General features: G+C 31.6%; 2 protein-coding genes across 3 annotated transcripts; both read left to right on the forward strand.

Moving 5' to 3' along the window:
* Positions 1–873: 873 nt before the first annotated feature.
* On the forward strand, positions 874–3,913 carry LOC107624764 (transferring glycosyl group transferase). Its single transcript, XM_016327222.3, has 3 exons — positions 874–1,704; positions 2,327–2,490; positions 2,599–3,913. Exons 1-3 carry the CDS (start codon positions 1,098–1,100, stop codon positions 3,670–3,672), a joined length of 1,845 nt encoding a protein of 614 aa, XP_016182708.1. The 5' UTR covers positions 874–1,097; the 3' UTR covers positions 3,673–3,913.
* Positions 3,914–5,728: 1,815 nt separating this feature from the next.
* On the forward strand, positions 5,729–8,422 carry LOC107624765 (uncharacterized). 2 transcript variants are annotated; one of them, XR_002356990.2, is made up of 6 exons: positions 5,729–6,207; positions 6,793–6,945; positions 7,040–7,181; positions 7,388–7,629; positions 7,866–7,959; positions 8,054–8,422. XR_002356990.2 is itself a non-coding variant. In XM_016327223.3 (5 exons), the coding sequence occupies exons 1-5, from the start codon at positions 5,872–5,874 to the stop codon at positions 8,258–8,260; spliced, it is 1,080 nt and encodes a 359-aa protein (XP_016182709.1). In that variant the 5' UTR covers positions 5,731–5,871; the 3' UTR covers positions 8,261–8,422. The 2 variants fall into 2 exon arrangements, 1 of the variants encoding a protein (XP_016182709.1); XM_016327223.3 differs by lacking the exon at positions 7,866–7,959 and having other exon boundaries at positions 5,731–6,207.
* The last annotated feature ends 4,662 nt before the right edge of the window (positions 8,423–13,084 follow it).

The following is a 13,084-nucleotide window of genomic DNA, read 5'->3' on the forward strand; positions in this document are numbered from 1 at the left end:
TTGGACGTTACTTCACGTTCCGAATGGTTAGTTGTAAGTGAAAGTACAGTGGTTACTAGTGTACAAACAGAAAATATTGGACGTAATATTCATCTACGTGGTAACTTACCGCCAATCCAGTCTTCAGTAACCGGTGGTTGGCCCCGCCTTATAGCCTTCCTCCTGGTTATATTCCACCAGTGAGTGATTTTGTTCTTCCTGTTCGTTTCGGGGGTGTAAATGGAGTAAATAATTCTCAAAACCCACAACAGTTTTCGGAATTCTCTCGTGATTATAATGTGGGCTCTACATCGAATGCCTCTAATTCTATGGCGGTATTTTCGACAACATGTAGAGAAAAGTCATCATGATTTAGAAAAAAATAAAAATAAAACTAAGATTTTATATCACACAATGTTAAATACAAATTTAATAATAAAAATAGAGTGGTAAAATGGTAAAATAAAACTGGAAGGAATACATGCAATAGGTAGTTTAGATGGAACATTGTTTTAAAATGATGGTTGAGGGTCAATACTTTTAGCGAGGAATCATTATGTGAAAATGATGGTGGAAGGCCAGTGCTTCTAGCAGATGGAACCTTGCGGTGAAAATGGCGATGGAGGGCCAATATTTTCAGCAAAAACAAAAAATATTTTTCTAAGAGTCAAGAATAAAAGTAGATTTTTTATTTTAAAGTCATTTTTTTACGAAAATAATAAAATAACTTATCGAAGAGGAGAAGTCGTATATTTGTACTTTTAAAAAAAATTGTGAATTAACTTTTCGAAAAATTAATTTTTTTTAAAATAATGTCTTTATAACTTTTCATAATTTAAAAGTAAATAAATAAATAAATAAATAAATAAATAAATAAATAGCTACTTCCCAAATGGGGCTGAGTCTAATTTAATTGCCAAAATGCCTTGGTCACATAGTATCACCGCACTACTACTGTCGTTTTGAGGTGTCTGTGCTAGTGTCGTTTCATAAATTCGTTGTCGTTTAAGTCTTAACTGAGATTTGAGATCTGTGTTCTTCTTCATCAGAGTCGCAGAAATCCTTCCAATGCCACTCTCAGATGCAACTTCTTCACTCCCAAACGAACCCTAACGCAAATGGTGGGACCGAAAAGACACTTCCTTCCACTGATCTTAATCTCCGTTACCGCCTTCATCTTCTACACATTCCACCAGTCTTCACTGCCACCACCTTCCGCCCCCGAACTCAACCCCAATTTCACCCTCCAAAACCCAATTCGGAAAAACCCTAACCCTAACTTCACCTTCATCATCAAAGTCCTCGCCTTTAATCGCCTCGACTCCCTCTCCCGCTGCCTCCGCTCACTCTCCTCCGCCGATTACCTCGGCGACCGCGTCCACCTCCACATCTACATTGACCATTTTGCCAATGGATCATCGGAGATTGATGAGAAGCTTAGAGAATCGCACCGGATTTTGGAGTTCGTCGATTCGTTCGATTGGAAATTTGGGGAAAAAGTTGTGCTTTACAGGACCCTGAATGCTGGCTTGCAGGCGCAGTGGCTGGAAGCGTGGTGGCCAAGCAACGATGACGAGTTTGCGTTCGTTGTGGAGGATGATTTGGAGGTTTCTTCACTCTATTACGAGTTCGTGAAAGGAGTGATCATGAATTTCTATTACAATGCCTCCAATTATAGCCCTTCCATCTATGGTGTATCGTTGCAAAGAGCAAGGTTTGTCCCAGGTACCATGTTTTTTCTGTTTATTTGTTTTTCTAACGATTAATTAATTTGATTGATTTTGCTCAAAATTGTGCAAACTTATTTTAAATGTTGTTTTGTGTGTGTGTTTTGACAAGTAGGTGAAGTTTTATGTATTGAAGGAATATGGTTTAATCATGTAGATACCATAGAAATGGCAAAGTTCTTCATCTATGCTTTATCTGATTTTCTAATTGTTTATTTGATTTTTGAAGTTGTCTTTTAATACTTTCCAATTCTGATGGTGATGCTTGAAAATTGAGAATGGAAGCTGCGAATGCATGCAATTTCACTAGTTGAGTAGTGGGATACTTCCGGCAGTAGGATTCCGTGCCGGCGGCAATCATGTTTAGTATAAGAATTTGATCTGTGAGAAACTGGTGTTTTGAGTTTTGATGGAATGGAGTTGAACCTTTTTCTTTGTGTGTGATGATTATTTGGAAAATGAAAATGGATGTTACAAAGTTGAGAACGGTGGAAGAACTTTGTTGAACACTTGGTGTAACTTTCTTCTTTTATCTGCTGCCTAAGTAATTATTCTCTGCTGCTTCATTATTTGTGTATGTTAATATGGGTACTGATGGTATTATTGGTTCGGGGCTGCAGGTAAACATGGAAACAAATTACAGTTAGATGACCAGACACGACTATTTTTATACCAACTGGTTGGGACTTGGGGTCAAATTCTCTTTCCAAAGCCTTGGAAAGAGTTCAGGTTGTGGTACGATGGAAACAAGGCAAAGGGAATTAGGCCCTTTCTTGAGGGAATGGTAATATTTCCTTTTTACTGTAAGAAAAAAATTTGTGTTCTTCACTCTTATCCAGTTCTCAGATTTGTTGATTTTAGCATATAATTTTTGTTGCAAAATTCTGTGTAGGTGACTACAGGATGGTATAAGAAGATGGGGGAGAAAATTTGGACACCTTGGTTCATTAAATTTATTCAATCCCGTGGTTACTTTAATATCTACCAGAACTTTCTGCATGAGAGAGCATTAAGTGTTTCCCACAGAGATGCAGGAGTAAACTATGGAAAAAGTGCTGGACCTGATTCTCAATTAATTGAGGAAAGATCACTGGACTTCAATCTTTTGGAAATGCAGCCTCTGAGCAGTTTAAAATGGTACGATTTTTGTTTCAAAGAAGTACTTCCCAGCAAGGTGGTGACAAACATGGAAGAACTTGGATCTATGCTTCACTCTCTACCGAAACAAGATAGTATCGTTGTAGTTAATATTGTTGGGGTATCAGATGCAGTAGCTAGAAACTTATTATGTCACTTTGAGAGGCTAGATATCAGGAATTATATATTTATGGGCCCTCCATCTGACTTCTTGTTTGATCTTGCAAGGAGGGGGCATCCTGTAGTTGATATGGACCAATTTCTAAGTAGCGTTGGAGTGTATAAATCGACTTCCAAAGGTCCAAATTCTGTTGCCATCAAGAGTATTTTGGCAAAGGCTTATGTAATTAGAAAGTGTATCCATAATAGGTATAACACATGGGTGATCAATGGAAACATGCTTCTCAATTCTAACCTCTTGTCCGAATCCAGTGATCTCAATAAGGACTTCTTTGTTGCAAACAACTTGGATTTCTTCTATGCTAAAAGCTCATCTTCGAGTGAGAAAGTTTGGAGTAATGACTTCGTGTCGAAGGTTGTAGCTATGGCAAACTCATTGGCAAGAAAAAATGATGGTATAAGGTTTGTATATGTGGTAAAAAAATTATTGGAAGAGAGTGGTGCTATGATTGGAAGAGTTGATGAGACTACCTTTGGAATGAAGATTTGTTCTGATGAAGTTGGCAAATCTTCTTTTGAGGATAAAAAGTTGGTACATTGGTCAACTGTGATGGAACTAGAATCCGTTCAAAAATGTCTTGAAGAGTTGAATTTATGGAGTATAGACAGTGATTTATCCTGCACAGCAGTGGTATGTCACAAGTCATAGCATTTTGTGGCAGATAGAAGTAGATTTACATTTACATTTTATCTTTTTCTATACTTTTTTAATGCCAGTTTGGCTTACACATTCTTTTGCTCATTTTGTATCATCACTTGTAACAAAATTAAGCTGTGAATGAGTTTAGATGTGTTGGAATTAATTTCCTGAGCTGCATTTTGTCATTTTGTGTAGTAGTAACCTCTCAATGAACAGAGTTCTTTGTATACAAGGTTTACCTTTCATCACAGTCATTCATGTTTCCTAGTTTCCTATGCTAATTTAGGATTTGGAGGATTCATGTGTGTTGTGTCGCTGTAAAACAAAGACTACCACGTAACTAAGCTCTGTATTTAAACAGGGATGAATATAATGAACTTGCCAATATGATGAATAATATTTGGTTTGCATTACCTAACAGAATTAGAGGTAAATATATGATTACGTTTATTCAAAATTAATTGTGTCCTCTAGAATTGATTTTGGAAAAAAGTAAAAACTTGTTAAATTTTTTTAATAAAAAATTATAATCAATTTTAACTAAACTAATTTCACAGAATTAATTCTACCTTTAAGTAATTTTACAAATCCAAAACTATTAAATTAGACACTTTGGTCCCTAATAAATTTTTATTCATTAGAAGTTTTTGAAAATTACTTTCATTCAACATATTAATCTCTTTGTCACTTTCAATTAATTTTTTTTTTGACTCAACAAACAAAGAAATAAAGAAAAAAAAAGACGATTATCCTAAATCAGCAAACATAAGATGCTGAAGTTCATCACAAGATTCCGACCAAGACCAAATAACATGAGTTGGATTGGTCTTGACTGCATATTTCGCCAGCCAATCCGCCACATCGTTAACATCACGGGTAATCCATTTAAAATTCACAACCCAAGGTCTTGACAGAAGCTCCAGTATCTTCTGAAGAATATCAACCACATCACAATTTAATCCATTTGCCGGATTGTTTAAAATGTGCAAAATGTCAAGACAATCTGTTTTGCACACAATATTTCTCAAGTCATAATCCCAAGATAAAATCAAACCCCTCCAAACAGCAAAAAGCTCACATCTGACGATAGGTCCTGGAGGATAGCTACTAGAACAAATAAATTTTAAACAAATTTTATTATAAGAAAATTACATCTCAAAAAAATTACTGTAAAATAAATTAATTCTCATTCGTAACAATTAGGGCTGGAAGTGAGTCAAATTGAGTTTAAAAAATAGACTTGATTGTTAATGAGTTGAGCCGTGAGACAAACTCAATTTTCGTGAGATGAGCTTGAGTTTGGTCTAACTCGACTCACTCTCACCTCTAATAACAATAAAAAATCAATTCATCCTACAAAGATAATTCTTAAAAATTGAAGAATAAAAATATATTAAAAACCAAATCCTACAAATTAAAATTACTTGAAAATCAATTTGAATATTTATTCTATTATCTTTCTTTCATTAATAATTTAATATGCAACGCAATTACATCATAATACACTTATTTTTACATATTTTTACATTAACATGAAAAATTATAGTAGTAGTTAAATTTCACTCAATTACCTTAAATGAGTAGAAAATTGACTGAAAACTATTATTTTACTGTTTTTTCTTAACAATGTTTTTTTGACCACATTTTCTTAGACCTATTATTTCATTTTCAAGTTTTTCTTTCTCTACCTCAAAATCTCGGATTCGAGTCTTATCAAGTATAATCTAATCGAAAAAAAATCTGATAAATATGTAAAAAGTGTGTAAGTATGTTGTGTGATATTTAAAATTAAAAATTGTCTAATTTATCTGATTAAAAAAATATATAAAATAAATAACAAAATTGACTAAAATAAAAATTAATTTTGATTAGTTTAATAATTAATTTACTTTTTTATTTAAATAAATATAAAAAATTTAAATTTTGTTTTATATATATAATAAATTATTTATTAAATAATAAATTTTTAAATAAATTTTAAATTCGTAATAAATTAATTATTAATCCTTAATTGGTTGAGTTAGAAAATAGGGTGAAGTATGACACCACCATCATTCACACCACAGTGCCACAAATAAAAGAAAAGAAAACAAAAGAAAACTGTTGCAGAGTGGGTAATAGTGTACAGTGCTACTTCCTTCATTAATTCATCTTCTCACAAAAATAAAAAATACCAAACGACGTCGCATTGAGACACAGCTTGTTCCAATGGCGGACCCAAAGATTTCGGCGTACTACCAAACACGTATGGCGCACTTCGGTGCAGTCACCAACGACTGGCTCGCCCAGGCCCAGTCCGCCTCCGCCATCACCACCACCCCACCACCACCATCTCCGCCACCAACCGCCGCAACTCTCTCCGATCCCAGCCACCAGAAACCCTCGTTCTCGGTCATCGACGAATTCAACCGGTGGCGGAAACAGCCCGACCTGGCGGAGGCCGTCGCCGCAATCCGCGCCCTCGCCGCAGTCATAAGGTCCAGCATGGCCACCACCATGATGCAGCTCGAGATCGAGCTCAAATCTGCTTCCGATTCGCTCAAGGTTCGTAACGAATTTTCTGTTTAGTGGTGAAAAAAAAGGAGTTGTTTTGCTTTGAAGCTATTAAGTTCTGTTCTTTCAGCTCCTTTTTATTCCCTTTTTATTCTCTGCTTTTGGTAATGTTTTTCCATTCTTCTGAAGAAAAAAAAAATGTGGAATCCCAAAATAATGAATAAATTTTTAAGCTGTCTCAAGAAGTTTTGGATTGTAAAGTTATTTTGCAACTGAAACAAACAAACAATTATTTTTATTTTATTTTTTTTCAGCTTATTCAAAATTTCAAATGCACCCTTTAGCTATCTGCATAGTTATCACTTGTTTTGGTAGCTTGTACTTTAGTTTTGTTTTGTTTTTGTTGGAAAGTTTACTTATTCTATGCATGGTCAATTTAACATTACGGTTCTTGGGGTGCTCATGGTTTGTTGTTCATTTCTGAATGTGATTATGTTGAAAAACCTGAATTGAACTGGATTTGAAGTAAGTTTTAAGGAGTAAAAAAGAGGTAATGGGACTGGCTTTTTTCAAATTTTCGGAATTGTTGGTTTTGCTGGTTAATTGTTGACTAAAATCTTCAATGAGGTTTTGCAGTCATGGGATACAACCTCTATATCATTGACAGCAGCATGTGATCTGTTTATGCGGTATGTAACTAGGACTGCTGCTTTAGAATACGAAGACTTCAATTCGGCTAAATCTCGCTTGATTGAACGTGCCGATAAGTTTGGCGAAATCTCATACACGGTATGCTACTTAAATGACTGATGAGTTGGTTGTTCTCCAGTACAACATGATTTTATTTACATACTTGGTTGCCCATATTGGCTTTGTTTTGCAGGCTCGCAAAGTCATTGCAATGCTCAGTCAAGATTTTATATTCAATGGTTGTACAATTTTGGTTCATGGTTTTTCCAGAGTTGTCTTGGAAGTTCTGAAATTGGCAGCACAAAATAAAAAATTGTTTCGGGTTTTGTGCACAGGTTTGTGCCATCCTTCTCCTGTTAGATATTTATGCCTTGGATTAATCTCAAGTTTTTGGTCCTTATAACTTTGTTCATCACCTCAGTTTCTGGATTTATCTCATTCTAATCTCTTGGATGAAGTCCATATCGTTGTTGTATTCAATTTTAGTAAATCATGTCAAGACATCAAAATTTTGTTTTTTTTTTCTCGCGTAAATTTGCAGAGGGGAGACCAGACCGAACAGGGTTACGGTTGTCCAATGAATTAGCCAAGCTGGATGTTCCTGTGAAACTTGTAATAGACTCTGCGGTGGCATATACTATGGATGAGGTGGACATGGTATTTGTAGGGGCAGATGGAGTTGTCGAAAGTGGCGGTATAATCAACATGATGGGCACATACCAAATTGCAATGGTCGCAAAGAGCATGAGCAAGCCAGTTTATGTGGCAGCTGAAAGCTACAAGGTACACTTGCTCCATACAAAAGTTATTATAGTATTTCAGTTGTTAGTTTAGATGTTAGGATTCTTGCAACCTTTTTGTGCATATCTAACATCAATAAGAAAATTCTACCTTTGTTCTTTAATGCAAATTTCTACATAGCCAGGAGGATTGTGTTTGATTTTCTACAATAAGGTAGAACATAGTTGAATCTTTAGGGCATTGATCAGATACAAATGTTGATGCCACATTTCTTGTAGGTAGAACACCATATGACTTGAGTACAGTGTCAAATGAGCAAACATTGCCGTGAGAAAAACAATCATTAAGGCTGCGTTTCGCAACTAAGTCAGAGTAATACGTGTGATTACACGCCTTATTTAGGCCTATGAGAGTAACTGATATCTAACTACTTAACTAACTCACTGATTTCCCTAATACTCTGCAGTTTGCTCGCCTTTACCCGTTGGATCAAAAGGATTTGGCACCTGCATTGCGCCCAGTTGACTTCGGTGTACCAATTCCATCAAAGGTAGAGGTTGAATGTTCTGCCAGGGATTACACTCCTCCTCAATATCTGACTCTGCTCTTCACAGATTTAGGTGTTCTTACTCCATCTGTTGTTAGTGATGAGCTTATCCAGCTATACTTATAGTCTCTCTCATCACCATCCATGTACAATTTTGTTCATGTTGGTCCCATTTCAAGAATCAAGATCATTTGTATCTGATCACGATAACAGTTTTGTAACAACTACTTGCATTGCCAACTTCAATATATAAATTGGGGATCATAGTGTTTCCATTGTGTTTTAGTAGATTTTGCATAGCCTCTGAAATTCTTTCTTTTGGGATAAACAATGATTGAACTATATATTTTTCTGTCATAGAAATTTTGATAATATCATAAAGTCACTTAAACTAAAAGCTTAAATTGATAGATAAAGATACATAAATAACTATATATCTTATAATTACCATGTATTTGGTGGTTAAAATTGAATTCATTTTGTTTTATATAGTTGTGTTATGGAGATTTTCTATTTTACTGATCCTCGTAGAACTTGCCAAGTGCCTAAGTTGTTGAAGACTTGAACATAGTATACAACCACTCGCTTGTGCTTTTTAAGAATTTATTCTTTCAAGCTAAAATGTAGTTAATGATATATATATCATTTGAATTTGAATACTTTTTAATAATAAATGACTATTTGTATCTATGAAAGATGAAAACGTTGATATATGTATTCATACTAAATTGAAACTAAACTTGTACCCACACAAGATGTCCTCCATGTGACAAAAGTACTCTACGTGGCACTCCAACCCTCCAAAGACATGGTACTTTTGGGCATCTTGCGTGGGTACAAGTTTAGTTTCGATCTAATATGGGTACATATGTCGGCGTTTTCATCTTTTATGGATATAAATGATCATTTATTCTACTTTTTAAATTTGTTGACAAACAATCATGTTAGATATACACTAAAATTAGTTATCAGTATATAATACATATTTTAATATAAAATATACATTAAAAATATGAATTAAATTACACATGTATTATACATAAAAATACATGATGACTAATTTAGTAGTTGATTTTTATGTGCACATAGTATTTTCGATAAATAAATAACTAAATTATTTATAAGATACATTCATAATTTTATATTTATATTTATATTAATTAAATTTAAATTTTGAAATAAATAATAATTTATAGTTGTTATTTTATTTTATTGTATGCGTATTAACTATTAAGTATTAACTTTTCGAATTAGTAACCAACAACAATAATACCTCTTGAAAGAATTCAAAGTTAGATACTATTTTTCTTTTGGGAAAAAAAAAAATCCCCTTTTATGAATACTAATATTATGTCTCTTTATTAACGTGAAATTTCAGGATATTTTAAAAAGCGTTACGTTGAATTGGATTAATCACCATGATGATATCATAAAACTAGTTTTAAAATTTCAATTGTGTTACTTTTACATAAAATGTGTTTTTTTTTTTCTTATATATAGGTAGCATGCTAGGCTTTTTGCCATCACCATCCATTCTTTTCTTTTCTCTTTATATTTACACAATGCGAAGAGAAAGCCATATATAATTCTACAGAATCTAAGAAGATATCATAATTCCATATAATTGGATTTCATGGCCTCTATATAAGTCTGTGGATCCCACAATTCTCCATTATTATGATCTTTTCTTCATATGTGCAATAAGAAACTAGTTTCATAGATATTGTTGTCATTTTGATCGTCCTTATTATTGTGAAAAGAAAATGTAACACAAATGTTGAGTCACATCATGCAAGAGACAAGGAAATAAATTAATAAAGAATGAAAAATGCTTATTCATTAGTGTAAAAATTAAAATTGAATGAGGGTAATTGGCTAAATTAGTAAATTCAAACGACAACAACACAAAGATCATCTTAAAGTTAATTTTTGTACACACTCCTTTTTATTAATAAACTCATTTATATTTTGGGAAACATTTCAAGTGCATCGGAGAGTATCGGTGCACCAATTATTTTAACCGTTGATTTTAATTAATATATATTATATATATTTTTTATAATTCAGATTAATAGTTAAAATAACTGGGTGCACTTGAAATGTTTCCTATATTTTGTATAAGTAGAATTGTAGAATCTTATCTTATATTTTGGCATGCACCAGTATGTGTTTAGATCAATGAAAGAATTATTCCCTAATCTTATATATAATTCTCATTGTTTGATAGATTATATTCTTGGTTTAATTAACATATTGGGATGGATACCTATATTATGTCCATATATATAATTAAAAATATCATAAGAAATATATTACACATCAATTTGAGTGAGCAAGAAATAAAATACATATTAATTAATGATAAGTAGTTTCTAATTCTCAATCAATTTGAGCAAGGACTTGAAATGTTGCAACAACCTAAGGTTTACACATATAATATAACTTCTGATGAAATTTATTATAAGTATTTTTATTCCATCATATATATTGGTACATGTTATAGTAATTATCATTATGATGACTACAGTAATTATACAACTTTAGTAATATTTTGTTAAAATTAAAATAATATTTTAATATTTAAAAAAAAACTTCTTGATTTGAAAAATATAAAAATAAATATAACCTTAATCTTAGTAACACTTTTTAAGTATTCTAAAATTATAAAGCCAATATGATCAAAAATTGTTTGAGTGTTGATTTTGTTGTTGTGAAAGGAACTTGGCTCTGAGGTCAGCAGCATCAACTTGTTCATCAAAGTGATTCTCAGGAATCCAGTTTCCACTCTTTGGATCTCTCATCCAAAAAATTTCATCTTTATTTTTATTATCATTTTTGGCTGATGATGATTGTGACTCACTCACCATCCTTGTTGCTCCCATTTGAAGCTCCACATCTTTTGCTACAACTCCATAGTATCTCTTCCTCCTGCTACATTGATTATTTCTTTTCATCATTATAACAAGATTTTCAATTTTTTTTTTATATATAGAGACAAAAAAGAAAGGAAGAAGATTTGAACATGTGTATCATGAAACCATTTAATCCAAAAGACTTAACGTTTTGTGTGAACATTCGGTTAAGAATGTGACAAAAATAACATATAATTATAGATAGAAAAGATGTAATTAATCTAAACATTGTGAATACATAATATTTTTTTCATTCTCTCAGTATAAAATAACTTTACAAAGCCATTCAATCACGTAATTAATATTATTATATCAATAAAAATAATTATTTTTTTATTGACACAAAAATGGTCATCCTAAAAGATGGATATGATTACACGATTGTGTAACTCAGTGTATTAAAATTAAATTCTGGATATATATATATATATGGTAAAGTATATTTTTTGTCCCTGAAATTTGACAAAAATTTCAAAAATATCCCTAAGTTTTATTTTGTTTTAATTTTGTCCTAGAAGTTTTCGTACCCTTGACGGCTAATTTTTCAAAAAATTTAATACCAATTCAACAACAATTTCATAAGAACAACCCTCAACATAAGCAAATCAAGTATAATTTTCATGCATTATTATTAGATTGGTCTTAAATTTTTTGAAAATTTACCAGTCAAAGGTATATTTGATGCAAATCGAAAACTTTTGAGACAAAATTGAAACAAAATAAAACTTAGGAGTATTTTTAAAACTTTTGCCAAACTTTAGGGACAAAAAGTATACTTTACCCTATATATATATATATAAAGTCATGCAAAGGAAATTAAAATGAATATAATAATATAGAAGAAGAAGGAAACCTGAGAAGGAGAAGAGGGTTGATAGGAAGCTTGGTGATGATGATGTTCATCTTGATGAAGATTGCATAAACTGATACAAAGAATGAACTCTAACTCTCAAATGTATATGGATGAAGATTTCTTTTGGAAGAAGGGATCTTATATAAAGCGAAGAAAAAGCGTACGTCACTTTATAATAATAATAATAATAATAATAATAATAATAATAATAATATGTATGTCCTTTAAAGAATGTAATTTACCTAATTAAATGTGTTAGGGATATTTTAGAATTATTATTTATATATAGTTAGAATGTTTTTTTTTTTGTTAGATAAACAAACTCTTTTCAATACGTAAGAATAATTTTTCCGGGTATAATATTTTCAGCAATATATAATTCTAAGAAATACATATTCAAACTCTTGAAACAAACTAAATCCCACGTTATATAAGAATAATTTAATTCAGACATACACTTTTCCGAGAATATATAATGTAAATTAAATTACCACTTGAAAAGTAACATAAATTATTATTTTTAAATTTTGAATTATTGATGGTATGATTACTCACCTAAATATAAGATACTATTGTGGGCATAGTAGCTAGAATTTCGATTTAACTCTTAAAATCTTTCGATATTACGATTTTAAATGAGTTTATCGATTTTACGAAATTTGTACTAAGTCTGACGATTTTACGATTTAAATCTTGTTAAGATTTTACGTTTTACGTTTTTTATTTACTTTTTCGATTTCACGTAAAATCTCGATTTTCTCTACCTTGATTGTGGGTCCAAATAGTTGATACTTAAATTCTGGTGAAAAATTTTCCGGATTCAGTATAGAGAGAATAATGTGTAGTGATCGATAAAAGGAATATATTGACCAAAGTCCAAAAGGTTGTATATAAGGAAGTTATTTACGAAACAAACATGAAGTTCTAGCTACCACACCCATGCAAAATAGTAATACACCAACTTAGTTTGGAAAGCAAGAAATGAAATGTTGCAGTCACTTGAATAATAATAATAATAATAATAATAATAATAATAATAATAATAATAATAATAATAATAATAATAATAATAATAATATGTATAGGAAAATAATTTTAATTAAATATTAACTAACTTTTTTTATTATAAAATTATTTTTAACCTTTATTTTTTGAAAAAAAAAATTAAGATTTAGAATAATGAAC

This window comes from Arachis ipaensis, chromosome B2 (genome assembly GCF_059453495.1).
Source record: "Arachis ipaensis isolate K30076 ecotype BB chromosome B2, ASM5945349v1, whole genome shotgun sequence".
Lineage (NCBI taxonomy): Eukaryota > Viridiplantae > Streptophyta > Magnoliopsida > Fabales > Fabaceae > Arachis > Arachis ipaensis.